Raw genomic sequence first — 27892 nt, 5'->3', positions numbered from 1 at the left:
CTTCCATGGCTGCCTCTAATTTCAGTCCTGCAATCAGCGCCTCATACTCTACTTCGTTGTTTGAGACCTTGAACCCCAAACGAATAGACTGCTCTATCATTTGCCCATCTAGCGATAATAATATTACTCCTGCCCCTGCTCCCTGCTGATTTGAACTTCTATTGACAAAGAGTCGGAAGAAGTCACTGATGTAGATATCGCAGGGCTTTGGCTTCTCTTATTTATTCTGTGTTGCTAGTGTGGGGTTCTTTAGCCCCATTTGGGTTTCTTCCTACTCCCCTGGACATCCTAAGTTGTAGCTCACCGGAGCCTGCCTTGGGATTGCGCCAGGAGTGAACTCAGCCATTAAGTCGATCACCACCTGGCCCTTGATTGATGTTCTAGGCCTAAATTCCAAGTTGTATTGGCCCAGTACCACTGCCCATCTAGTTATTCTGCCTATCAGATCTCCATGTTGTAACAGGGACTTCAGGGGATGCTCAGTCAGCACCATAATCTTGTGGGCTTGGAAATAGTGATTTAGTTTTTTGGAAGCCATTACCAAGGCTAGTGTCAATTTTTTCAGGGGCAGATACCTGGTTTCTGCACTTGCTAGGATTTTACTCACATAGTATGCTACCATTTTCTCTCCCTTCCCTTCTCGGATTACCACTGCACTTATTGCGTGGTCTGAAACTGCTAAGTATAGGAACAATTCTTCTCCAAGTATTGGATTTGATAGAACTAGAGCTATTGTCAGGTACCTTTTCAAGTCAGCCAAGGTGACTTCGCACTCTTCTGTCCACAAAAAATTTGTGGTCTTTTTGAACAAACTAAAAAATGGTTTACGCTTATTAGAACTTCAGCTGATAAACCTGTTTAGGGCTGCTGCCTTGTCGGTCAAAATTTGGGCCTGCTTAGCTGACGTCGAGCTTTTTAATCAAGGATAGCCTTGATCTAATATGGGCTTGCCTTAATGCCCCTTATGGTGACCAGGTGTCCTAGGAACTTACCAGACTCAACTCCAAATGCACATTTCAAAGCATTGAGTCGGAGCTGATATGTAGTTAAGATGTCCAAGACTACCTTCAAGTCGGCCAGATGATTCCTAGGTTCTTTGGTCTTCACAACCATGTCATCAACGTAGACTTCTACTGTCTTCCCAATCAGATGCTTAAACATCTTGGTCACTAATCGCTGATAGGTTGCTCCTGCATTCTTTAACCTGAAAGACATCACTCTGTAACAATAGAGTCCTTTCGGGGTGATAAATGTCGTCTTCTCTTCATCTAGGGCATACATTGTTATCTGGTGGTAGCCTCTGTATGCGTTTAGGAAACTCATCCTTCCATGCCCTGAAGTGGCATCTACTAACTGATCGATTTTGGGCAGTGGGAAACTGTCTTTGGGGCAAGCCTTATTCAGGCTGGTGAAGTCCACACAGACCCTCCACTTGCCGTTCTTCTTTTTCATTACCACTGTAGTGGACAACCAGGTCGGGTAGTGTACTTCTCGGATGGCCTGGGCTTCCAGCAGCTTGTCCACTTCCTCTTCAACTGCTTCCACATGTACTAATGTCAACCTCCTTGCCTGCTAGATGACAGGTTTAGCCGACCTGTCTACATTGAGCTTATAGCTAGTGACCTTGGGATCAATGCCAGGCATCTCGTATGGCGTCTAGGCAAACACTTTTATGTTTTCTCGCAAGAAAGCCTTTAACTCCCTTTCCTCCTCCTCGGTTAAGCCTAAGCCGAGAAAGAAGAAGCGCTCTCCATCATCTTCTTGAACCAGAATCTTCTTCAAAGCTTCCTCACTCTTGTCAGCTGGTTCTTTGCCAACATCATCTAGGACCTCCATGTCCTCGTCTTCAATTTTTACTATATGTGCTTCCCGCACATTACAGGTGGACTTCATTGCTACCATGGAGAAATTTTTCGCCTGCACTTGATCCCTTCTGACCTCCTCAATCCCATGTTCAGTTGGGAATCACAATAGCTGGTGCAATGTTGGGGGAACAGCCCTCATTGCTTGCAACCATGATCTACCCATGATAACATTGTAAGGGGAGAGGGTGTCAATTACCGTAAACTCTGTGCTTACCTTTTTTGTGCTTGCCTGCACCTCCAAATCCGTGGCTCCTAGAGGCCACGTCGGCATTCCGTTGAATCCAACCATCAGGCTATGGGATTGTTCCAGATCATTGGGGTGGAGGCCAAGTTTCTTATAACATCTAACATACTTGATGTCACAAGAACTGCCTTGATCAACCAGTATGCGCCTCACCTGGTACTCCCCAATTCTCAGCATTATCACCAGGGTATCGTTGTGTGGATGTTGCACCATATCCAGGTCTACCTCAATGAAAGAAACCATTGGCCCCTGGTACTCATTCGTCCTAGGCTTTTTTTGCTGGACCTAATACACATGTTGTAGGTGCCTTACTCTCTGAATTTCCTCACGTACATCATTCTCATTAACTTTCGAGTGAATCACATTGATCACCCGAGGTCCATTTACTTGCTCCGGTGGCGGTGGTAGAGGTGGTGCTGCTAGTGCCTAGGGTCCTGACCTCATCTACTTGGTCTCTCAAGTGACCCTGTCTAACCAAATCCTCCAAGTGCGTCTTTCGAGCCCTACATCCTTGAGTTAAGTGCCCATCCTCATTATGGTAAGCACAATGCTTCCCAAGGTTCCTTCCCATAAACTCACCAGGGATCTTCTCCGACGCTCTGTAATACGGTTAGTTCCTGATCCTTTCCAGAACTTTGTAAACTGGGATTCTGAATATAGTGGTGACTTCTTGTGCAGCCCTAAACCCTATTTCCCACTTATTAAAACCAGTATTACCTCAGCCTCGCTTTGGCGAGCCATTTCTCTTCTCCTGTTTTGGTGCCTTCGTCCCTGGCGTGTCCTCTTTTGCTCTAGCATACTTCTCGATCCGTGCCATTAGCTCCTCCATACTTTTTGGTAAAGTTTTTGCCAGCGATTTCTGAAGAAGGCATTCATCCTCCAAGCCGTTCTTAAAGGACATGACCGTTAGCTCTTGGTTGCAAGCAGGAATTCGGTTGAACACCTCGTAATACCTCTTGGCGTATGCCCTGAGGCTTTCACCTTCGCTAATGTTCAAAGCCAGCAGGGAGTCTACTCTTAGTGGCTGTAACTTGTTCGTAACAAACCTGGCCACAAACATCTCAACCAGGCCTTCCCAACTTTTCGCAGTTCCTTTTGACAACTTGTGGAACCAATCTGATGCGATTTCCCAAAGAATGATGGGAATACCTTGCACATTAACTGTTCGTTCCCGCTATACAAAGCCATTGAATTTAAATATAAGTTGACATGAAAGTTCGGATCAGACTTACCGTCATAAATCTGGAACCTCGGCATATGGAACCTTTTTGGGGCCTCAAACCTATCCAACTCCACTGAGAACGGCGTTCTCGGCTTGACGGGAGATGTGATCTCGACATTGAGTTGCTTTCTCTGGAGGTAGTCTCTCAGATCCTCCTTCATTCGACCAGGAGCTCAGCTATCAACAGATTTCAGCCTTTGTGGCGCGCTGCTTCCGGCATCATTGTGCGTCCGTTTGGATTTCTATTCATTTACTGTATCAAAGCAAAGGCCCTTCCCCTGGATATGCCGAGGTTCTTTTATATGGGTCCCCTTGGTTCGCTGTGTCTTCTGCGACTCACCTCTTATTGACTCCGATCCCCCGACATCCCTTGAAGCCCGATGTGAGCCCTCCTTTTCCTTGCCATGTTGCGGGACTACTAGGATTGTTTTCTGCCCCCCTTTCTGGGCATCAGTCTTGGCCGCCGGTACCGGCGTATCCTGTAATGGGAACAGTGGTTGCATCACGTTATTTTGCATCATGAAGTTGACAACTGACTGTAGGTTCGCCAACTTGTTCGCCATCCCTTTCATCCTGTCGTCTCTCCTCAAGCATCTATCCTTCCATACCTGCAGGTCTCTTTTGGTGTAATACTCATCTCAGCCAAATTTCTTCGGGGAGTTACCCTTTTTGCCGACATCCTTCTTCTAGGGATTCGGATCCTGTGCTCCTTCATTGTGGTTTTCTTCTCCAACGTTGGGATCTGCGTGTTCACAACTCTCACTGTTAATGTCATCCCCAATCTTTTCTTCATATCCGTCATTGGCCATCTATTCTCCTTAAGTTCCCACAAACGGCGCCAAATTGTGGATGTTGATTTTTTACCACACAACCAAAGAGGGAACTCAGTTGGAGAGTACCACCAGAATAGATTAAGCCCTGGTGGTTCGTCCACCCGGGGGCACTCTGACGATCAAGTTAGTAATCAATATCTCTCAAAGACAGCAAATTGTACTTAAACTTACAAGAAGGAACTTCCATCAGACCCAGAGGGTGCCTTCTTTTTATAATCAGCAGTGACCTGGTTCCTTTAGAAGCCTCACCCCAATGGACTCAAACTCAATGCTTATTAGGGATGGCAATTTGAACCCGGCCCGATGGAGACCCGATCCCGATTAGAACAGGTTTTCCATGAAAATTATCCCCATAAGGCCGGGAATGGTATTAAAAATTAAATCCCCGATGATTTTCGGGCCAGGGACGGGAATAAATTCCCCCGGCCCCAGCCCCGGCCCGAGTAATCCCCGTATAATCCCCAAATATATATTCTGCAAATATATATATATATATATATATAGGTTACTTTTGAGACTCATTTTAGCCTCTCTTTTCTACTCACACTTATCTCTTTTCTCTCAAACTCTCTCCCTCTCGCTCTCTCTCTATGTTGCGGTGCTCACGGCGTCGGCGTCGGCAACTCCTTCTCTCTTTCTCACCGGCGTCACTCCTCCCTCATGGCGTCACTCCTCCCTCATGGCGTCACGGCGACGGCTCCTCCTCTCTCTCACTGGCGGCCGCTCCTCTCTCTCTCTCTCTCGCGCGGTATGTCCTTTCTCTCTCTCACGATATGTCCTTCTCTCTCTCTCTCTCTTTGTTTTTTGATTTTGTTCTTTAGATCTGGAAGTTCTGGTCACTGGCGCCAAGATCCAAGTTGAGTAGTGAAGAGACGAATCTGGTGTATGCTAGGGTTTCGCCATTTCTATTGTTGAATCTGTCAAATATATAAGCTAGGAGTGAAGAGACGAATCTGGGTGTGTTGTTGATGATCCTCAAATCTGGAGCTAAATATATATGTTAAATCTGTTATTGTTGTTAAGTCTGTTGTGTTGTTGTTCATGAGTATTAAATCTGTTATTGTTAAATCTGTTATTGAATATCTGATCTGAAGCTGAAATTTTTTTTTTTTTGGTCGAGGACTTTTCGTGGTTGAGGAAACCCGATCCCGATTGGGAGGCGGGGCGATAACAAGTTCCCCGCCGAGGATCGAGGCCGGGGATGGGAAAATTTCCACTATTAGGGATCGAGGACAGGGAGTGCGATCCCTGCCCCGCCCCGTTGTCATTCCTAATGCTTATCCTGGACCCTCAGCTAAATAGGGATAAACTCTCATTGAGCCTTATCCTAATCCAGACTAAGATCCTCCCCTGTTCCAGGACTCTGGTCCCTTATCTGCTTATCTCGGATTCCGACGTCTCCACAGATAACCTCGGCGTAGTCGAGATCATCTTGGCAATATGACCAAGCCACGTAACACCTCGGCAGGCACTTCAGCATCACCTTTGTCACGTGTTGTCATTCATAAAATATGTCCCCACAAAAACTATAATCAAATTTGAGTGAAAACATTAATGTAGAAAATTTGATGAAGAATTTGATTCATCATTTATTTGGTGAAAATTCACTTTTAATTCTTTATTCTATCAAATTTGAATATGATAAAAGAATTGGTGGAGGACAGACTATACTCTTAGATAACGGCATATAATGAAAAATTGATATTGCAACCTGTGTAGGGATCAAACTAATATAATAGAAAAGTGAGACAAATGTAAAATTTAGGTAATGTGCAGGGGTTAAAGTGTAATTAACCCATCAAGCTCTTGTTTTCTCATTTGGATAATTAGTTTGTAGCTTTTATCAGCCCTTCCCTCTCATTGCACCATCTAACATGATTCAAAACAGTTCAAAGGAAAACTTGATATGCATATCAATAAAGAAATCACTGGTTACAAACCTTTGATATGAAGATCAAGCCATTCAAATTTTTTTCATGAGAAGTTGGACATAAAATCCGAAGAGACCTATGGTCTTATAGACCGGACCCTGCTCTTGACTTTCAATAATAAATTTATCACTATACAAAAAAAAAAAATCAAAACATAAAATTTAATTACTTTCACTTTCCACATCATAATTCAATACAAACACACGCAAATACACTAAAAATAAATCAAATCTCACAAACAAAATCCAAAACATCCCAATCATTTATCGCATTGATAAATTTCTCAGTATCAGTACTAAATGATCATTTGACAAAGACAAAGCATACATCAAAAGTGTCTCAAATTTTTCTCCTTATCAAAACGAGGGGCAAATACATAGAAGTATTCAATTAGGACTTATGATAAATAAACCTGATCCATAGGACCTACTGGTAATTATCCACTATCCAAACCAAACAATAACGGCTTTAAGCTATGCCTATCTATGCCTATCACGAGCAACGTCACTCTTCAAGCAACCTATGCTACATCACTCAAGATTAGGGTAAGATGTACCCTAAAGGCTGACATGGACTTGATAGAAAAGGTTTGGAAAGAATTGGATCCAACTTCAAGAAAGGAATCAAGATATATCTTACGTAGATTCATTCATCAAAAAGAGAAGAAGATAAATGAGTATATGGAGGAATTTGTAACCATTTGTATGGAATTCATGTTACAACATGCGTAAGCTACTGACACGAGAGAAAAAAAAAAAATCATATATACAGTATTTTAAAAATATAATGTGATGTACTATATATGTACACAAACTCCAGGGGAACGGCAAGTACTGATGTGTAACTGTAGTTTTTGGTGATGAAATTGACTGAGACAACCATCTAATCTTAAAAAATTCTGATATGTAATCGAAGCCTTAGATTCCACCCGACAAACACTTCAAAGGTCACAACAATCTGTTAGCTTCAATCATGGAAGCTTTCTCCTGCAAAAGAACGAAAAGGAGAGGAAATGAAACAAAGAAATGAAAACATCACTCTTACATCCCTCGTAGAAAAAGTGTTTTTTGCAAGAACATTTTAGCTTCCAGAGCAAATTGCATTCCAGAGGGAACAAGGTAGAACTAAAAGAGCCACAACCAGAAATTCCAAAAATGGGCTTCTTCGGGAGTTATAGTTCTTTGGTGTAGCTTATAGAGCTACTTATAAGTAGCTTTTTTATTTTAAAAATCCGTGTCAGTGTATTTGATACAGTTTTTGCTTATAACTTATGAGATAGAAATAGCTTATGGGCTTCTTCGGGAGTTATAGTTGTTTGGTGTAGCTTATAGAGCTATTCATAAGTAGCTTTTTTATTTTAAAAATCCGTGTCAGTGTATTTGATACAGTTTTTACTTATAACTTATGAGATAGAAATAGCTTAGATAAGCTGAAAAAAACAAATTATTAGCTTTTAACTTCTAATTATGATTATCAGCTTTTACCTTGTTAGAAGCTACACCAAACACGCCCATTATAAAGATGTTAGCTTTCTTGTCATTTTCAATGGTTATTTTCCATTGCTCCAATTGTTTTAACACGAACAGAAATCATGTGTGAAATGTGTGATTATGAATCAGACAACAATTAACAGCATGCTATAGATTGTTTTATACTTTTCTCGTATCTGGTTTTTTAAACCTGTCTTCTATGCAGTTCCGTTTTTTCATCTTTTCCCCTTTTGTGAACGTGTGTGTTGAAGCAGTTCTTTTCTTTATGTTACAGAGTAGGTAGCCATGGTGTTTACATATTATGCAACAAATAATTTAGGAAAAGCAGTTCCAGCAATTACACAATAAAAAAATAAAATAAAATAAAATAAAAACAAATCATGCGTGTTTTAAGGCTCTCTTGGGGATGCAGAGCAGTCTCCTAAATGATAAACAGTCATTTGTTAGAAATGTTATAGTACTACAAAATAGGCAAGCACACACCAAGCATCCCTAAGGATTAACTTTTGAAAGATATTCAGCATTTGGAAGATCTTAATAATATAATCCTGCTTCAAACCGTACGAGAATGTTAATGAGATTTACACAATCATCTCTTAATCTACAGCATGCATAACAATATTACCATAACAAAATGTTCTGAAGATGAGAAAGAGTTGAAGAATTATTTAGTAACTACGATAATGTGAATATAGCATCTAGGTGGGTCCAAAATGCATAGAAATACATTGAGAGAGAGAGACAGAGAGAGTTATGAACCTCATTCTGTGTGCTATTCTCTGCGGGAAACCAGTGCATGAGAGCACCCAAGTGCATCATAGCAGGTATCAACTTGAACAGGACAGGAGTTGTTACCTGTAGTAATCTCCACTAGGATAAATATTGCATGAACAAAATAAAAAAAGCTCTTGATGCAGTTCCAATATATGAAAAACTTACCAGACTCAGTGCTGTTGTTCCAAGAAGAAGAATATACATCTTCCCCTAAAGAAATTAACCAAGTTTTACATTGTAAACAAAAGGAACAAATTTACATTTGAGATGTCAAAAGAATAATTCAATAATAACCAACAAAAATAAAATAAAAATGAACAAACGAAAAATATATGGAAAAGAAGAGCTTATACCCATGAAACTGGATGATACTATGCAGTCAAACAGAAGACAAACCCCCCAAAAGTAATTTGTGTTCAACACTTAAAATAAAGTAAACTTTGCTTGAACGTGTTCAGTTTTTTTCTATTAAATGATTTTCCTTATGTAATTTAATGTTTTTTAAAGTTCGAAGGTGGCCACCGACATTAATCTTATGATTTACCAAATGTAACTTATAAACTAAAGCTTGAGTTCTATTCAATATTGAAATCAACGATTCAGTTTGCAAGTGTTGAACAACTCTGTGACCAATTCAGTTGCCATACAAAGTACAAATTATCTGTGAAAAATAGCAAGAGCAAGGTCAAGATCAAGATCATAACTATTAGATTAATGTCTCTGAGTTGAAAATTTATCAACATGGCTGGTTGCAGGCCATGTTGTCCACCAAACATTACACACAACTAGTCTCCGGAATTTGTGCAAGAAATAATTGGCCCAGTGCTAGCAACATTATAAGTATGCCATTCACATTACCAACAAAAGATAAAGTAAATGAAAGTGGGATCTACATTACAGACATCAACATGCATGCCTTAAGAATGTGTGTCTGTGCTAGAAAAGAGAGAGAGATTACCTCAACAAGATGAAGATTTGAGGCACGGCTTAGGAGAACAAAAGAAAATTCTCCAATCTGAGCAAGCAATACTCCAACCTTGACATAAGTCAGCAATTACAAATTAAGAATTTGCATACTTAAACGGTCCAACATAAAGCAAAGTGAACAACTTACCAGAAATGAAGTCCTGGTGCTATATCCAAATGCCTTGGTAACCATAGCAGCAACAGTGGTCTTAACAACTATAACCAGAATAACAGATGCCAACAATATATCCACATGGGTCCACAGGAATTGTACATGTATGAGCATTCCAATACTCGAAAGGAAGAGAGCAGCAAATAGATTACGGATCGGTTCCACCTACAACATAGAGCAGAAAATTTGAACTTCTCCCTAATTGCACATCTACATACAACATGTGATAATTTGTAAGTACACGGTTAGAATTTCCACTGCCGGTACTTCAAGTACTCTTTTTCCTCCCCTGCAAAGTGAACTTTCATACTTAACTCTGCTAACCTCAAAGAAATATCATTTCAATGCTTTTAGCCCTTTATATCATCAGCAATAACAGGTAAACTTGGCTACTGAAGCAGTGAGTGAAAACTCTAGGTTGAGAGATGAAGGTACCAAGGTTGTTAAAATCGGGATCCTAAGTAGGATCGGTGAGAGGGTCTGGTGGATCGGATCGTAAGATCGGATCGTAAGATCGGATCGAGGATGGTAAGATCCTAAAAATTAAAATTAAAATGATACATATTAAAAATAAGGTGAAAAATTATAAAATCTACGATCCTACTTGCGATCCTACCTACAATCCTATACGATCCCATACGATCCTACACGATCCCATGCGATCCTACAACGATCTGGATCGTTTTGGCAAAGTAGGATCGTAGGATCGTAAGATCCTATGATCCGGATCGCGATTTTAACAACCATGGAAGGTACCAACAGTATTGGTCGAGACTCAAAACGCAACTTCTTTTTTTTTTTTTTTTGGTTCACCAAAAGAGATCTTACGGAGACAATTAATTTCATTGTAGATTTAGATTATATATATTTAAATCGCCACTAAAAATTCCATACCAGGACGATAAAGAAACAGACAGTCAACCAAAGTAAAGAAAATAAAATATACTCCATTAGGTGGGAACTAACTTGCATACAACTTTTTGGAGATCATTTGAATTCAATTAATGACTCTTGCTTTCCCAGCTTCTTCCAGGCTCTCTGTCCACTGGGCCAAAGCCCAGCATAAAATCAGGGTGCATGGTTGGATCAAGGAAACCCACAGTTTAATTCAAACGAAGTAGTTGGCCTCAAACTCACACTTGCATTTTCAAGTGTGAAAATTTTCACACTGGAGGTCAAAGTTTCTACGTTGCACAACGAAATGGCCGAATGGGTACAAAAAAAGAGGGAAAGTAACTTAATAAGCGAAACTTAAAGTTCCTAACAAAGGGAAGGAATCTGAACCCTCTGGAGGATAGTTATAGGAACAAGTACCTCATAAACCCCAAGGTATGACATATGAAGCTGTTGACATTTTAGTGAAGTACGCCCATACCCTTGTTTAAAAAATCACTTGATAGCATAAAAACTCTTTTTTTTGCAGTTTTCATGTTAGATTTGTTAACATGAATTACAATTGGTGTAAGCATTTTCCAAGAATAGTACCTGATCTAGAGTATGCTGTGCAAAGTCAGTGGTTGATATCATAACTCCAGCCACAAATGAACCCAACTCAAGACTAAGGCCGAGCTTGTCACTGCACTGAAGGTTAACAGGGTATAAGTAAAAATGACAATGAGATAGCATTAAAAAGTGGGAAAATTGCATTTCAGTGGAGCAGTGGGAAGAAAAATTACAGTTTCATGATAGTGCAACTCTCCTGTGCATCGTGCAAATTCATTCTTGTGCTTGGTGCAACTCTTCATGTGTGTTTTTGCACCCAAAAAAAAATTTCATTTATAGTGCAATCATTTTGTGACTGTCCCATCTATTGGCAATTTCCCCTTAAAAAGTTGTGTACCTAATTCCTGCTCAAATTTTAATATGTTCAAGCTAAGAAATAATTACACTCGATGTTCTCCGTACCCTTAGATTATCACCTCATTTTGCAGAAGCCCAATAATAAGCCAACATTCAATATCCAAAGGCATTAAATTGTTGATGTGAAAACCTATCTACAAGACCATGAATGTCCATTATGTACAAAATGTTTCATTTGTTCTATCCTATTATTTTCAGTTGAAGTGGATTGACAGCAAAAAAATGTCTGGAGTCATATTTCATTAAAAAATTATACCGTGCTCATGATGCGCACATTTGGGTGTTGAGATCATCAACAGAAAAAAGAATACTTCGATGTATGTTTGCAGACTACAAAACTCTCCATAAGGTTTACTGGAGAAGCTTTTTTGTTTATTTTCTTTTTTGATTGGGTGATACAGGTGATTAGACTAAAAAGCCAGAATAGTTGATGCAAATTTTGGATCCTCTGGAAAGACGAGGGAAGAAACATTCCTGACTTTTTAACAAGCTTCAGTCAACAATAAACAATTGGATTGGGACTTCATACACCAAGAATCATAGAGATCAATCCTTCTCTCCCTCCAGAAGGTGTAGATCAAAATGTGAATGGAATTCTTGCTACCCAAGTCTGGCAAGTTATTGAGATGCCATCAACAGTTAACAAGCTTCAGTCAACAATAAACAATTGGATTGGGACTTCATACACCAAGAGTCATAGAGATCAATCCTTCTCTCCTTCCTCCAGAAGGTGTAGATCAAAATGTGAATGGAATTCTTGCTACCCAAGTCTGGCAAGTTATTGAGATGCCATCAACAGTTAAATTCTAAGTTTGTCAAAGGCCTCAAGGAAGCTCCCACTGGTTTAATGTATCTGATTGTTCAAATAGCAAGGTCTGGTAGAACTGTAGTACATAGGCAGCCTTCCCCCCACTTTTTTTGGTGTAGAGGCTACTGTAAAAGCCTACTTCACAAGCCATCTACTTTTTTTTGCTCGAGTATGCCATTACAATGCTGATCACAGTAAAAAATGTCTTCCTACTCATTTCCTTACTCCAAATTCAAGCTCTAGCTTTCTGCATATCACTTTCTTTTTTCAAAAAACAAAAAAAAGAGCTAAGATCATCCAAACCTTTCACCACTTCCAATTTCAGCTTCAACACAGTAAAATTCAATCCACCATCACAGATTGTATTGAAGAGCTTGCCGCTTAACAAGTAAATTTGGTTATTCGGGAACCACAAAACCTGACCCACCCATCCAAACTGACTGAAACCGAAGCTGCACGGTTGATTTCGAATCAATGAACGGTCAGCAGACGTTTAATCTCAATCAATTATTTCGAATTCTCAGATGTTAACGGCTCTAAATTATGCTCACCCGTCAAAATCGACCCACCCGAATATATATATATATATATATATAAAGATGAGATTACACACAGGTGGCATGATTATGTAGGTTTATTGAGATTATGATCAACAGCTGTCTTCTATCATTGAATAAACAATTTGGAAAATGTCAATTTTCTCACATTTCTCAACAAAGCTATCTTTCTACCAATTAATAAAAAAAAATGGAAAAATATAGTTTCTCTCACATGTCCCAACAAAATTCAAAAATCAACAGGCTCTTCATCTTCATCTTTCCGATATCTCAAGTCCCAAGTCTATCTCTTGGTCTCCCCCATGAAACCCTTGATCTCGTTTACTCTCACCTGTGATTCTTTCACCTTCAAGTCTCAGTCGATACCTTCACGCTTCAATCAGACCGAATAGAACTTTTGCTCTCAACCCTTAAACTCTCTCATGGCAATGGTGGAGGATAATAGTCCGATCTCCCTCGGTAGAGTGATACAATGACCACAGCATCGATGAAGGCATAACCAGATTTGATATTTTGACTGGTGATTTCTTCTACACTACAGATTTGATTTTTTTTTTCCCTGTACATCTCTTAGATTTATATCTATATATGTATATTTTCATATTTGTATCTGTCTACTGGAGTGTTTATATATATATATATATATATCTCCTTGCTACTACTAAATCTTCTCACTACAACCGACCGCCAAACAGAAGTTGTCACTCAGTCGATTTCAAAGAGGTGGTTGGTCGACAATGGATGAGAACTATTCCAACCCGAAACATCCTGTTCGGTTGACAGGCCAATGGCAAACCTGACTTGAAAATTAATGATGATTAAAAAATGAATTACCCCTTCAGCAATAGAGAGAATAAATTTTGCATCTATATTCACATTTTGCATCTATAATTTTTTTCCAAAATGACCATAATTATATGCACTTACCCAAGCAGATAATAAGCAGAATGCCACTGAAGCTAGCTGGTAAAGTTCATTTGTCTGACAAACCACAAACAAAATTAGCCACAAAAAAATAAATAAATCCTAAAATTAACAAAATAAAAAGACACGGCAAAATAATCACTAGGGCATGAAGAATATGCGGCCTGTTCATAGTTAGTACATAAGATCCAGACACAAACCAAGGCTCAACCCAACAACACCACTTTAAGTCATACAAATATGCTTCTTTACAAAGCTGAGTAAAACATTCAAATACGAACTTCTCTTTCATTGCATGATCAGATTGGATGCTAATGTCTCTTTACCTTCTTTCTCTAGCAGCTTCAGTCTTATAAAATTTGGGTCATAAGTGACTGTGATTGCAATAAATATAATCTACCTATTTATAGGTCTAATCCCAATGGGAATGGATTCAGTGCAAAGTTCAATAATAACCTACACGTGTGCATTAGCAAAAAAAAAAAAAAAACTATCAGATTCAAATTCTCATAGGGTTGGTGATAATGCCACGAAGGGTTTTTATAGTGCCACGAAGGTTTGCCTAAAATGTCACTTTTGCCCATCATACAAATTCTGAGTCTCAACTCTTCTGGTCTCTCTCCCATTTCTCTCTCATGTTTTCTCACCCTCGTTCTTTTCTCTCTCTTTGAGCATAGAAATAGGTTTTGTTCATGCAACTCTTGACTCTCGACGTGATTGCCATGAATTTGGATATGATGAACAATTGGGTTAAGCATAAAACCTGGTGGCCAATGCTGTAGGTTGAGTCCAAAAAAGAAATAAAGAAGAAGCAAGTTGCAACATGAGCCTTTGCAAATTGCAATGCTATTTTTATTGTGCATGCAACAGCACATTCTAATTAGATTGGAAAATGCTCTAGTTAGCACACCTAACAGTAAGAATTTTATCATCCATTTTAATTCCCTTCAGCAGAACCAGTGTTTTTAAAGGCTCAAGGCGCACTAAGGCGCCGAAGGTCTCTTGGAGCCTAGGCGCAAGGCGCAAGGCGAGGCGCGGGCTTTATTGAAGTAAGGCGCACAGTATTCGTAAAAAATAGAAAAATTAATATAGACTAATCATTCATAGTACTAAGACAATTTTTTAAAAAATAAAAAGTAATCAAGATTCAAGACAAAATATAGAATAATTCTCAAAGCCATGAAAGTGCATATTACATAACATTTCAATTTTTAAAGATCAAATAATCCACATTCAATAAAATAAAAACATAAACACTAAACATCTAAAACATAAATATCCAACAAATACTAATATATGTCTTAACACTTAAAAACATCAATATCAAAAGAAAGAGTAGGTTAGGTCGGTGTCAGTCAATCATCATTCTCAACATCAATGGCAAGCAAACTATCATCTTCTTCTCCATCAGTTGATTTGTATCCCTCAACATCTTCCTCCTCTGTGTCATCTGAGCCCGCTTCCTCTTCATCTATTAATTGAAGTGGAGTCAATGTTGATGATTTAGATATCCTCGGTTGTGCCTTTGAGCGTGAACTTGTTGCTCTACTTGCATGGCTACTTTCTTCTACTCCAGAAGCTCTAGCAACAGTGGCCCACGTCAAGCCATCATCATCATCAAACACAAGCTCATTATCTTCATCTGATTCTCCATCCATCCTCCCAAGCAACCACTCATTGCTTTCATCAATATTTTGCAAAGATATGGGATCAAGAGTGTTGCGCATGTCATACCTAAATCTCAATGTTCTATTGTATTTGACATACACTAAATCATTGAGACGTTGTTGTTCCAATCTATTTCTTTTCTTGCTATGAAGCTGCAATTATTAAAAAGATATTAAATTCTATATAATTAGAATAAAAAATATTTGAATTGAACAAAAAATTAGTTAGAATGTTAAATACTCACATGTTCGAATACACTCCAATTTCGTTCACAACCCGATGAACTACATGTTAGGCTAAGGACTTTTATGGCAAAAGTTTGCAAGTGTGGAGTATAAGAACCATATGATGCCCACCAATCAGCTGTGATAATCCACTAGTTAGAAATAATTGTTACCAAATATTAAGTTTTACTAAAAGTATTACTAAAAATAAACTCTATGAGTCTATAATATATTACCTGGTGCTCTTGTATTTCTTTGCCTAATCGCAACAGACTTGCCAAAAAGACTCCCAGCCTTCATATAAATACTCATCTCATTAGTGATCAAATCTTGAACAGTGACATCCGGGACCAACCTTTGCATGCATTCATAAAACCCATTCATCACTTCATGATCTCTTTGCACCTCTAACGCTTTTGGGTAAAAGAATTCTGGGTTAAGAAAATGTGCAGCTGCATGTAAAGGTCGATGCAATTGAACATCCCATCTTTTGTCAATGATTTCGAAAATTTCATTATACTTCTCTTCTTTATGATCAAATGAACTTGCAATGCATTCTTTTGCCCTATCCATTGCCTCATAAATGTATCCCATGGGAGGTTTCTTCTCGGTATCAACCAATCTAAGCACTTTGACAAGAGGACCCGAGACCTTAAGGGCAAACACAACAGTATTCCAAAATGAAGGCATCAACAAAGTTTGTGCCATTCTTTTACCTTGTGGCTCCTTTGCCCATTTGCTTGAGGTCCAGTCTTCGGAGGTGACCATCTTTCTCAAATTGTTTTTTTGTTGATGCATCCTAGACAAAGTCAAAAAGGCGGTTGCAAATCTAGTTTTTGCAGGCTTGATCAAATTCTTCAAATTTGTAAAGCGCCTCATCATGTTTAGCAACGTAGGCCGATTGTAAATGTAGCCATGTACTGCAATACCTCTTTCAAATGTCTTTTTCAGTCTAGGTATCTTGAAAATGTCTTCTAACATCAAGTCCAAACAATGAGCAGCACATGGTGTCCAATACAAGTGTTCATACTTAGCTTCCAAAAACCTCCCTATAATGTAACAATAATGAAGAATTATTATTTTCAAGTTTTTAAATTTTAAATACAAAACAAACTATGAGTAAACAATTTTGATGTAAGGAATGAGGAAATATTCTTACCCGCCAACACATTAGCTGCAGCACTATCAGTGATAACTTGCACCACATTCTCTTTTCCAACTTTCTCCACAAACTTGTCTAGTAATTCAAATAGCTTTTGCCCATCCTTTGAATAGCTAGAAGCATCAACCGACTCAACAAACATGGTTCCTCTTGGACAATTAACTAAAAAGTTAATCAATGTCCTTCCTCTCTTATCAGTCCAACCATCTGCCATTATGGAACACCCGTATTTTGCACAATCCTCTTTATGATACTTCATCAAATCTTCAGTATGTTTCACTTCTTTTTTGAGTTGGGTAACCCGCACTTCATGGTATGTCGGTGGCTTCATACCAGGACCATATTGGCCAATGGCTTCAATCATTGGTCCAAAACTCTCATAATTTACTGCATTAAAAGGGATGCCAGCATCATACATCCACCTTGCAAATCTTTGTAGTGCTCGAGCTCTCATTTCTTTTTTGTAAGGGTCATTTGCATCAATTTTGATTTGTTTCCCTTTTGCTTGGTCTTTTCGATTTTTCACCACTGATTCAGGATTGGGTGTGAAGTAAACATCCATAGGCCCTTTTCTCTTTGGCGTTTTTGATTTGGATTTGGATTTGGATGAACCTTGGCTACTACTTGTCAAGTTGCGGTGTTGATTGACATTGATCTCAACGACATCATCATCTTCATCTTCATCTTCCATGTCCATGTCATCGAAATCAGGCAACATGTTCATTTCTTCTTTTTGTGTCTTTTTTTTGGACATGAACTCTCTAATCTCTTCTCTTACATGAGAAGGACACTTCGGGCAAGCAGTGACATTCCTATAACCTCCCGCAAGGTGTTGTTTCACCCGATAAACACCTCCATTTGATACTTTACCACAAAAATTACACTCAAACTTGTTTAAATTATTCTTCTCCACCAAATGGGCATATTGCCACGCCGGATCTTTTCTATTACTTTCCGATGTCATTTTCTACTTAGTACTTACTACACAACACAAAAAATAAATAACAAAAAAATAATTTCAGTATAATGAATGTAATGCATGTTATGTGATGAATTAATTAATGAATGTAATGTATGAATCAATTTTCTATTTTTTTAATTAATGATGAATTAATTAATTAATGTACATTACATTCCATTACATTTATTCCTATGTTACATTCAATTTTCTATTAATGTATAATGTATGTAATTTAATGTATGTAATGTATGAATTAATTAATGTTATGAATCAATTTTCAATTTTTTTAATTAATGGTGAATTATGTTACATTCAATTTTCTATTAATAATTAATGTATAATATAATGTATGTAATTTAATGTATGTAATGTATATGAATTAATTAATGTTATGAATCAATTTTCAATTTTTTTAATTAATGGTGAATTATGTTACATTCAATTTTCTATTAATGTATAATATAATGTATGTAATTTAATGTATGTAATGTATGAATTAATTAATGTTATGAATCAATTTTCAATTTTTTTAATTAATGGTGAATTATGTTACATTCAATTTTCTATTAATGTATAATGTATGTAATTTAATGTATGTAATGTATGAATTAATTAATGTTATGAATCAATTTTCAATTTTTTTAATTAATGGTGAATATGAATTAATTAATTTCAGTATAATGATGAATCAATTTCAGTATAATATAATCATAATAAATGTAAAATATCTATTTTTTTATTTATGTATGTATGTATGAATTAATTAATTTATTTATTTGTTTATGTAATAATCAGGGTTATGAAAGTCAAATAATTGAAAAAAAAAATTTATTTATTTATTTATCATAATCAATTTATTTATGAATTAATTAATTTATCATAATCAATTAATTAAGTTATTTATGAATTTATTTATCAATTAATTAAGTTATTTATGGATTTATTTATTTATTTATTTATCATAATCAAAAGAAAAGAAAAGAAAAAAAAATAAAAAATAAAAAATAAAAACAGATCACCTTCTTCAACGAAGGTAAAAGAAAAGAAAAGAAAAAAAAAAAAAAAAAAAAAAACAGAGACCTGCGAAGAAGACGATCGAAGAAGAAGGAGAAGGGGAGAGAGTCGATCTGCGAAGCCCAGACGTTGTCGATCGAAGTTGAACTCGAGCCTGCGAAGTCGTCTCGAACCTGCGAAGTCGAACCTGCGAGAAGTCGATCGAAGTCGAGTCGATCGAAGTCGAGTCGCGAGAAGTCGAGTCGCAGACTTCTTTTTTGGAACACAGGTTCGTAATCGATCGATTAGGGTTCTATTTGTCTCATATGCTACATGGGTCGTAATCCTCTGTGATTACGAGCCATTCGAAAGGTTATCTGAGTCGTTAGATCAGATCTACGACTTGAACACTGAGTCGCGCCTAGGCGATCGACTTGCGCCTCTCTCGCCTTGATCAAGTCGCGTCTAAGGCGAGCGCCTGGTTCAATCCGCCTCGCCTGGTACCTGTACAGGCGCAGATACTGAGCCTCGACTCGCCTTGCGCCTAGGCGTGCGCCTAGGCGCGCCTTTGACAACACTGAGCAGAACAAGCAATGTTTGTAACTAAGAGATCTGGGTAAACACAGAATGCATAGACTTCAGAGTTTCTAGTTTCTCTATCCTTCACAAAATCAAAACCTTGAAGGGGCCCAAATTTTCCACACTCTGATCTCATGTCCTCCATTATGTTTTTGTAGTCATCATCATCATCTTTTTGCTCATCCGCACTAACCGCTTGGGGGATTTGAATCTGGAGAACAAGACCTAGTCTGATCTCAAATCTATTCTCAAATAAAACAGTACTATTTCAAAATTATTTTGTTGAAGACAAAGAAAAACTCAATTATTGTAATAAAATATCTCAATCTGTTTCATGGCGAGGTTGTCCAGTGTGCTTTAATTTCATGGATGGAAATCAGTGATTACAGCAATGTTTACCAATGACGATCCAAGAGGGTCTGGGAAAGTCAATCAGCGTCTGGATTGTTAAAGGGAGATGAGGACAGAGAAAAGATGAGAGATGAAGGAAGGAGGGAGGGAGAAAGGGATGAGAAAGAGACAAGGAAAGAGAAGAGAAAAGGAAAAGAGAGGGTGAGAGCAGACAAATGGATGAGAGACGAGCGAAAGATTCAGAAAGGGTGGGACTGCAGAATCAGAATTTTAAGCAAATATTCATGGCATGATAAAAAGTATCTGTGGCCTTATCGCCACCCATTCCCATAATTGGATTGGGTTTTAGATACATCCAATATACGTGTGCACATGTATTCAGAATATCTTACAGTTAGACAAAATCATATCAGTCAGGAGTGTACAGATAATGGATCTTCAGATATGAATTTGCCATCAGCAACTGGTAGTCAATTAACATAGTTGGATTATTGCAGCCTAAGATGACATCATTCATAGAATCTCATCGGAAGTCCAACTACACATTTGTTTATTGGCAAGTACAAGTTTTTTTTAGAACAAGACACAAAGAAAATACATAAATTCCCAACAATCACTCACCTGAGATGATAGCTGTATCATCAGCTTTAGAAATCGAGGAATGAACGACCAAGTCAATACAGACACAACAGAGAGATATATGGACAAGACCAGGAGCCTGATGTTAAATAACAATGGCAAGTTAAATCCGGTTCAGAAAATTTTCCAAGAAAGTGCACTTGCAAGCACAAGCAAAAAATAGCAACTTCAGAAAGTGGTTCTTTACTTAATCATGAAAGTAGGTTATATGAGTATAGAAATCACCTACATGATATGAGAAAAATGAAAAAGACAGAAGAATTAAGCTTAAGAATGAACCTACAGCTTTCCCATTGAGATCATTCCATACAAAATGCCGCTATTACCACCCAGAACTGGGAGCAAAGCAAATAGTAAACCAACAGCACAATCCTGAAATAATCAGTGGTAAAGGAAGCAATGGATATGCACAATGAAATCAAGAATGTTCTCATTGACTTACATTCATTATTAATAAATTTACTATCTGAAAACCAATAGGTCACAAGATACCTGAAAAATAAGTGTCCCAATCGTAACCTGACCATGAAGAGCGTTATTACTGTTCCGCTCTACCAGAAATTTCACCACCTGTTGAAAGGAAATGTGCAAAAATATGACCATCAATCAGATTGTGGCAAGCATGAGAGAGGAAAATGCACATAGCAACAGAAATGGACAGCAAATATACCACTGCTGTTGATGACATAGAAAGGAAAAAACCAACAAATACACCATCCGATAACTTTGCTCCACATAACTGCAGCAGTTGGCAGATTGTCAAACATCACACACCTTCAAATCAGAACTTCATATTTCTAACAAAGCCAGTAAAAAATAGAATGCATTGGTACTTTACATAATAACTGAATCTCAGAACTATACCATAGCAGTTATGCCACATAAACACACCAATATAGCTATTTGAAGTAGCCCTCCAAGAATAGCAACAGGACCAACAACTTTTAGCTGCAGCATGTGACAAGTTATGAGTCTTAGGACCACTTCCCTAAAGGAAGGAACAAGCCAATTGAAACAACCAAACTTTCCAAACAAGGTACTATAAGGTAGTTGACTAATGACAATATCACTAGAAGAAGACATTAAACCTTTGTCAGAGAAAACTCCAGTCCTAAAGCAAATAGAAGGAAGACAACACCAAACTGAGCAACTGTCTCGACCTGTAAGTGTAACAATAGAAAAACAAAGGAACATCTCCAGGTTACACACATAAGTTTCTAGAACAACAGCACTTTAAAGGTTGCAGCTAAAAACAATTAACAACAAATAATTAGCAAGTAATTCAAAGAGAGGACATTTAAATAAATAAATAAAGAAGCAAATTATTGCCAGAGTGTCAAACAAATCCTCAACTGAGGTGTTGGAGCATCAAAACTGAATGAGAATAGAATGATTTTAAGAACTGAAAATATTACAAAATAATTACAATGCGAGCAAGGAAATTAAAAAGCCAACAACGGAGTTGAAAACCCGCAAATATGTGTATATAGAGAGAGAGAGTTAGGTTCATATTATATAGAGAGAAAATATGAAGTGGTATTTAGAAAAAAACCCCAAAACCACCAAAAATTCAACAATTTTGATACTTATGCACAATTATGCATAGGAGGGAGATTGGTGATATGATATTAACCATCAAATTAAAGTAGGATGGACTAAGTAGATGAATGCTTCCAATCTCGTGGGGTCAACACAAACCTATGAAATTATAAGGAAAGTTCTGCAACACGGATATAAGACCAAGTGTGGTTTATGGTTGCAATGATGGGCGACCAAGAAACATGTTCATAAAATGATAGTAGCCGAGCTACAAATGTTAAGATGGATATTTGATAAAACAAGGAAGGATAATGATGCAGAGTATAAGAAGTTCAAGGAAGGCTAAATTTAGAGAAGTAATGATACTTGGACATTGACATGATTTCATAAGAAACTGATAAAAATCTTCTATAATTATGTTTCTAGTATGATTAGTGTTATTTTATAATTATTTTTATATTTTCTAGGATTTTTAAGGTTAGGGGTATTTTGGTAATTTTATGTTTATTGACATGGGTCGCCCATGGGTCATCTTGTGGATCAAGTTATTTAATTAGCCTTTGTTTTTGTTTATTATTTGGTCTTAAATTAGTTTTAGAAATTAAAGATATTTTAATGTTTTCATTTTTTTTGTTGTAGTTGGCTTAGAAAGTCTCCTAATCCTATATAAAGCCATGTAATGCTTATAATTTAAGGGAGTTGCTTCTCTTTCTTTCCCTCTTTAATTTCAGCACTTTTAACAGCCCAAAATACTGTTCACGGGCACTGTTTACAGTGTCCAAAACAGTCCAAATTAGTTTTAGAAATTAAAGATATTTTAATGTTTTCATTTTTTTTGTTGTAATGCCATGTAATGCTTATAATTTAAGGGAGTTGCTTCTCTTTCTTTCCCTCTTTAATTTCAGCACTTTTAACAGCCTAAAATACTGTTCACGGGCACTGTTTACAGTGTCCAAAACAGTCCAAAATTTCAATCTTCCAGCTTATTACATTAAGCCCCTAACCCTAATTCTTCTATATACTAGTAAAAGGCCTAATTTTTCATTACTTTTCAGCTTGAAATCACAATAAAAACACACAGAATCCAGCTTTACCGTTCTCACAGCGTTGTCCCTAATCGTCCTACATCAGATAAAAGTAGGAAAAGTTGTGATGTGAGACAGTAAGAGTAGCACTCGTACAAAATAAAATGAGAAAAAACTAACAAAGATGGTTTGGCTATGTAAAACGAAGACTAGTAAGGAAAAGTGAAATTTTCCACATTGAGGGTAATGATTAGAACGAGGGAGACCGAAACTCAAGCAGCTTAATTGAAAAACAAAAAACATGCTGGTATGTGGTTTAACTGAAAATATGTCCACAATCGATCGGAAGGGCAAAACAGGATTAATTTAGTCAAACCCAAATGATTGAGATAAGGCTTTGTTGAGTTAAATTTAGTTATTTATTAATAAATACAAGAACTTGACTCAACTCAGCATGCCAAAAAGCCAATTCCGCAGGACAGCTTACATGAATGCACCTTCTCTAGTTGTCCCTACTTGTCCTCCAAAAAGTGCGCAGGCAAGTGCAACCATGTAATTGAATGGGAAAAGCAATAGATATCCTACCACTAGACTACACCATCTTATTGTTATAGTTTTATTTTAAATTTATTAAAAGAGCACCAAGGAAAATGATGTATAAAGTATAAGCAATACACATTACACACACTTAAAAATAAAACATAAAAAGAAGAGTCCACATTATGCATTACAAGCATGCAATCCAGCATGAGAGAAAACCCATCATCCTCTTTAATTGAAAAGAAAAAATAAGAGATGCACATTTTGATCCTTTTGTGAGCAGATTGATGGCATAGCACACAGAGTGCAAGCGAGAAAGGGAGAGGGAGAGAGAGAGAACAATATGTTCTTGGGCTCATGAATAAAATATTCCATCTCCTTGAAAACTGATCCGAAAACAGAATCATGAATCAAATTCCAAACTTACTCCCAATATTTGACCAGGCCTTCATCACCATGGATGAAAGAACACAACAACATGCAATCTAGACATGCAGAAACCTCAAATACCAGAAGCAACTAGAGTTAATCTAAAATGGTCCTTCCATTGAGAGCTCACTGAAGACATGATGCAGCAATTTATGGCTTATAATGTGCCTGTTTGGCAGAAATTATTTACGGCTTATTTCAGCTTTCAGCTTAATTTAAGTTATTTTGATGTGTTTGGTTTAGCTTATAACTTTGTGGAAGTCAGAAATCAGCTTATTTTTTGAGTGGGGCAGGAGATGCTTTAAGAATAAGCTGGAAATCAGCTTAAGCTGAAAGTTATAAGCTATAAGCTGTTTAGGCATAAGCTATAAGCACTTTCCCACAGCTCTACCAAACATGGCTAATATGGCGAGGGGTAGTTGTGAACTTGTCAAAAGTAAATTGCCAAAAATATATCATAGGCACCATATACTTCACAAAAAGTTAACATGAAAAGGACCAGAAATCAAACATAGTAGTAGTTAAAGAAAATCACCAAGCTTTTAGCACTGTCAAATGTTTTGCTTCATCAAGTTCCATATGAAAACCATAAACAATAATAGAAACTACACCAAAAATTACTCCACTTAACTCCAAAACCTAGTGGTGTAGTACACAGTAAGAGAAGAGAAATCGAAGTGGGCCACAGCCTTAAACACTCAATATATTAATCCAATGACCTAAAATTTATAAGTTAAAACCCGAAGTTCAAAATAGGAAACAAAATCCCTAAAACTATGAAAGTTAATTGAGTAATGCTATACAAACAAAAAATTCATACATAATGATGTGGTTCATTGTGGACTTTTCATTTCAAAACAAAACAACATTGAAGATGGATTTATTTACAATAATGGCAATGACACATCATTCTTGTCAAGTTTTTTGTATGAATTTCATGTAAGAATAGAATTTTCCAAGTAAATATTAATAAGATCATCCTAATTAAGCTATAATTAAAATACTACAATAAATAAATATTAAAGACATAAAATTACACAATTATAAATAGAATCCCATGCCAAATTGGTGCCTTTACATTCTGCACCACCTCAAGGGTTACCAAAAGATGAGTAACTGCATAGCAGTAAGGGGCACACTGTATGTGGTCAAGCATGTGCATCGGGTCCACCAATGAAAACCCAGTTAACCCCACCACCAGTGATCCATCCAAAAATTGACGAAGTCACTCCTTACAAGGTACAACTCACACCCAGCCAATTCTAAAGTATATACCCAGTGACGATTTGCTGTTTGGGTTAGAAAGGATGTGTTTTTTCCCCTCTCTCTCTCTCTCTCTCATCCTCCTGCCCCCCTTCATGCACCAACATCACACAAAAATGCCTTCATTCGTGTTCATTAGCTTTGAAGAGCACCTACTAATATACAAAACCATCAGTCTTCCCATCCACATAAACCCTATTACTTATTCTCCCACCCATTAGTAATTCTCAAGGAAAAATAAGAATACCAACAAAAAAAAAAGAGGGAAACAAGCCAATTTCTCAAGTCCTTTAATCATTTCATTGCTTATCTGTGAAAATAAGCACACTTAAAAATCATGTACAAAGAGACAATGGGGTAGCCCCAGTGGTAAAGCCCCCCTTACCAGACGCAAGGTCTAGGTTTTGAGTCTCGTCCCCCTTCCCCTAAATTAGGTTATACACTTGTGTTGTAAATACTATAACCTTCTCCAAAAAAATAAATAAATAAATCATATACGAAGAATACCAAATCTGACAAAGTATTCTTAAATGGCACAACCGAGGGAAGACAATATTTTGTGAGGGAACAAACCCTGCAACACTCATTGGCAACAATATTATTTTCTACCATCCCAACACTAAAAAGATTATAACTAAGAAAGAAGCATGCCAACTTCAAAAGTGACCCACTTATTAGAATCGACCTGTAAAATTCACACTTTTGCCAAGACCGATTTCTTTAAAATTAGAAAAAGATATAGATTGACAAGAAAATTCTAAGTAGTCATGTCACAGAACCTTGATTGGCTATGAGTTACTAACTTCCTCATTATTTTAGTGGCAATACAAGGCAAGATAGAACAAGAAATAAATTTTTCAGAACTAGAAATCACATCAACTGATAATAACACAATGAGTGAAAGTCATATAGGATGGTTTAGTGTTATGTAACAAGGGCCATCAAATTCACTAGTAAGGAGCGAAGCAGTTTGATTCAAACACACAAGCCTAAGAAGAAGGCACCAAAACGAACATCATGGGTCAGAGTGAGAAAAGACATGATAACTAGTGATTCAATGCCAAAGAATATGCCACGAATCAGAACCAATTGGAGAAAACATTCTTGCATAGACAACCCTACTTTTTTTTTTTTAATCAACAAACGATTTTATTGATAAATCAAAAAAAGGATCGAGGATAAGGTGTAAAAAATAGATATATTATTGATTGATGTATGTTGTTTGTACAATGAGTCCTATATATAGAAGATTAAAGGAGGTAGGTATGTAGTAGGTGGAGTAGTAGGTGGAGTAGGTGAAGTAGGTGTAGTGGTAGGTTTTGGTACATTTTAACAGCCCCCGCAAACTCAAGGGGGATAGGAACTAACCAACTTGAGTTTGGAGAGACTAACAAAACAAGAAAATAGACGAATACATAAAATAAAAAAGGATAGGAGACACTGTATGGTCGTGTCAGACCGTTGTAGAAGACTGTATGGTTATGGCAGACCGATGTAGACGACAGTTTATGGGGTCATGTCGGACCGTTGTAGCAGACAATATTGTGACAGTTGGTGTGACAGTTTACGGAGTCTTGCTGGACCCTTGTAGAAACTAACCGGAATCAATGTCGGGACAGTTTACAGAGTCTTGTCGGACCCATGAAGGAGCTAACCGGAATCAATGTCGGGACAGTTTACAGAGTCTTGTCGGACCTTTAAAAAGTCGCACCCTCAAAAGGTGTGCCCAATCTGTCAAAAGGCGTGCCATCAAAAGGCGTGCCCAATCTATAAAAAGGCGTGCCATCAAAAGGCGTGCCTATCAAAAGGAGCGCCCATGTTGTCGGCGAGCGCCGAGAGGCGCATGATGCGCGTGTCTGCCTCGGCTATTTAACCAAGGTTGAGGCGGAGGCTGTGCAAACCAGTCTGAAACCGCCGAAAATCCTTTGAAAAAACTCTTTCGTTTCTGAGAAAGAGATTCTGGAACACTCTGTAACCAACCCTTCTCTGAAACACTTAGCAACCCATAACATGGCCTCGTCTTCCCGTTCAGCTACCCAGAATATGGCCTCTTCGTCCCGTGGTCTGCTCACTCTCTTTCCCGACCTCAACGAGTCAACAAGGGAGATAACTGGTGCGGTGGCCAGTGAACCTCAACCAAGCGCCTCTGGTTTTGCTCCGTTGAACTTTCCGATGCGGTCGGTGGAGCAAAAAATGGCGGTGCAAACTGATATTGAGGCCAATCAGTATACTTTGAAGTCATGTGTGGAGACCATGACGGCGGTCACAAACCTGTCACACCGGCTGCAGAGTAGGACAAATGAGGTGCAACAGTTAAACGCCCAACTGGCTCTGCTCCAACGCATGTATAAGGATGCGCGAGCAGAGATAAGTGTGCTAAAGGCGGAAAATAAGGAGCTGAAGCGGAAGGCCACCGTGATGTTCCGATTTGGAGGGCCGCCATATGCTGCAGTGGAGGAGCAGGGAGTAGTAATCGTGCCCAGTGGAGGGGGAAACATGGAGGCAACACCGGCAAGGGCCGCCCAGGACGGAGGCAAGAAGAAGAGACCTGCGGCACAGTAGAGAAGAAAAATGCCGCCTGTGGATGTGGTTGTTTGGGTTTTGGTTGTGTGGTCTTGGTTTTTTGTTTTTTTGTTTTGTTTTTTTTTTGTGATCGGGGTGGATCCCCAGCATGAAGAAATGACAAGGTTGTGGAATGTTGTTGGTGTTATTTTGTGTTGTTTAATAATAAAAATAAAAGAAAATAAAATAAAAATAGATAAAAAAAATATTTTTGGATGGGTTATTTGAGAAAGAGATATTATTATAGAGTGGATATTTGAAAGAGAGGAAAAGTGGTTTGGAGAAAATAAATAAAAATAATTGATTTTGAA

At 37.8% G+C, this 27892-nt stretch overlaps 2 protein-coding genes across 3 annotated transcripts in view; both read right to left on the bottom strand.

Moving 5' to 3' along the window:
* Positions 1-6705: 6705 nt before the first annotated feature.
* LOC114272482 (K(+) efflux antiporter 5) overlaps positions 6706-27892 on the bottom strand; it is a 34770-nt gene continuing 13583 nt past the window's right edge. The window contains exons 8-20 of the mRNA XM_028214208.2: positions 21312-21383; positions 21088-21171; positions 20894-20962; positions 20716-20793; positions 20507-20595; positions 20206-20302; positions 13650-13703; positions 10983-11078; positions 9474-9662; positions 9318-9395; positions 8525-8569; positions 8345-8440; positions 6706-7081 (exon numbers count right to left, since the gene is read on the bottom strand). Of these exons, the coding sequence (XP_028070009.2) occupies positions 7043-7081; positions 8345-8440; positions 8525-8569; positions 9318-9395; positions 9474-9662; positions 10983-11078; positions 13650-13703; positions 20206-20302; positions 20507-20595; positions 20716-20793; positions 20894-20962; positions 21088-21171; positions 21312-21383 (1086 nt within the window). The 3' untranslated portion in view covers positions 6706-7042. The remainder of the gene's footprint in view (positions 7082-8344; positions 8441-8524; positions 8570-9317; positions 9396-9473; positions 9663-10982; positions 11079-13649; positions 13704-20205; positions 20303-20506; positions 20596-20715; positions 20794-20893; positions 20963-21087; positions 21172-21311; positions 21384-27892) is intronic.
* Positions 14812-18925, bottom strand: LOC145796878 (uncharacterized). Of its 2 annotated transcripts, XM_082882419.1 has the most exons (5): positions 18742-18925; positions 16698-17681; positions 15775-16587; positions 15559-15677; positions 14812-15466 (listed from the first exon to the last, which is right to left on the bottom strand). In XM_082882419.1, the coding sequence occupies exons 2-5, from the start codon at positions 17662-17664 to the stop codon at positions 15002-15004; spliced, it is 2364 nt and encodes a 787-aa protein (XP_082738545.1). In that variant the 5' UTR covers positions 17665-17681; positions 18742-18925; the 3' UTR covers positions 14812-15001. The 2 variants fall into 2 exon arrangements, with proteins under 2 accessions (XP_082738545.1, XP_082738544.1); XM_082882418.1 differs by lacking the exon at positions 18742-18925 and having other exon boundaries at positions 16698-18729.

This window comes from Camellia sinensis, chromosome 8 (assembly GCF_055761805.1).
Source record: "Camellia sinensis isolate YWXY chromosome 8, ASM5576180v1, whole genome shotgun sequence".
Classification (NCBI taxonomy): Eukaryota; Viridiplantae; Streptophyta; class Magnoliopsida; order Ericales; family Theaceae; genus Camellia; species Camellia sinensis.
This window is presented reverse-complemented; position numbering and strand designations above follow the sequence as displayed.

Bases quoted from the DNA above. Each gene is read 5' to 3' on its own strand.
- LOC145796878 (XM_082882419.1), bottom strand. From the start codon at position 17,664: ATGACATCGGAAAGTAATAGAAAAGATCCGGCGTGGCAATATGCCCAT. The intron at 15,678-15,774 runs GTAATATATTAT...GGATTATCACAG, and splicing joins AAGAAATACAAGAGCACCAG to CTGATTGGTGGGCATCATAT. The intron at 15,467-15,558 runs GTGAGTATTTAA...TAATAATTGCAG, and splicing joins ATTGGAGTGTATTCGAACAT to CTTCATAGCAAGAAAAGAAA.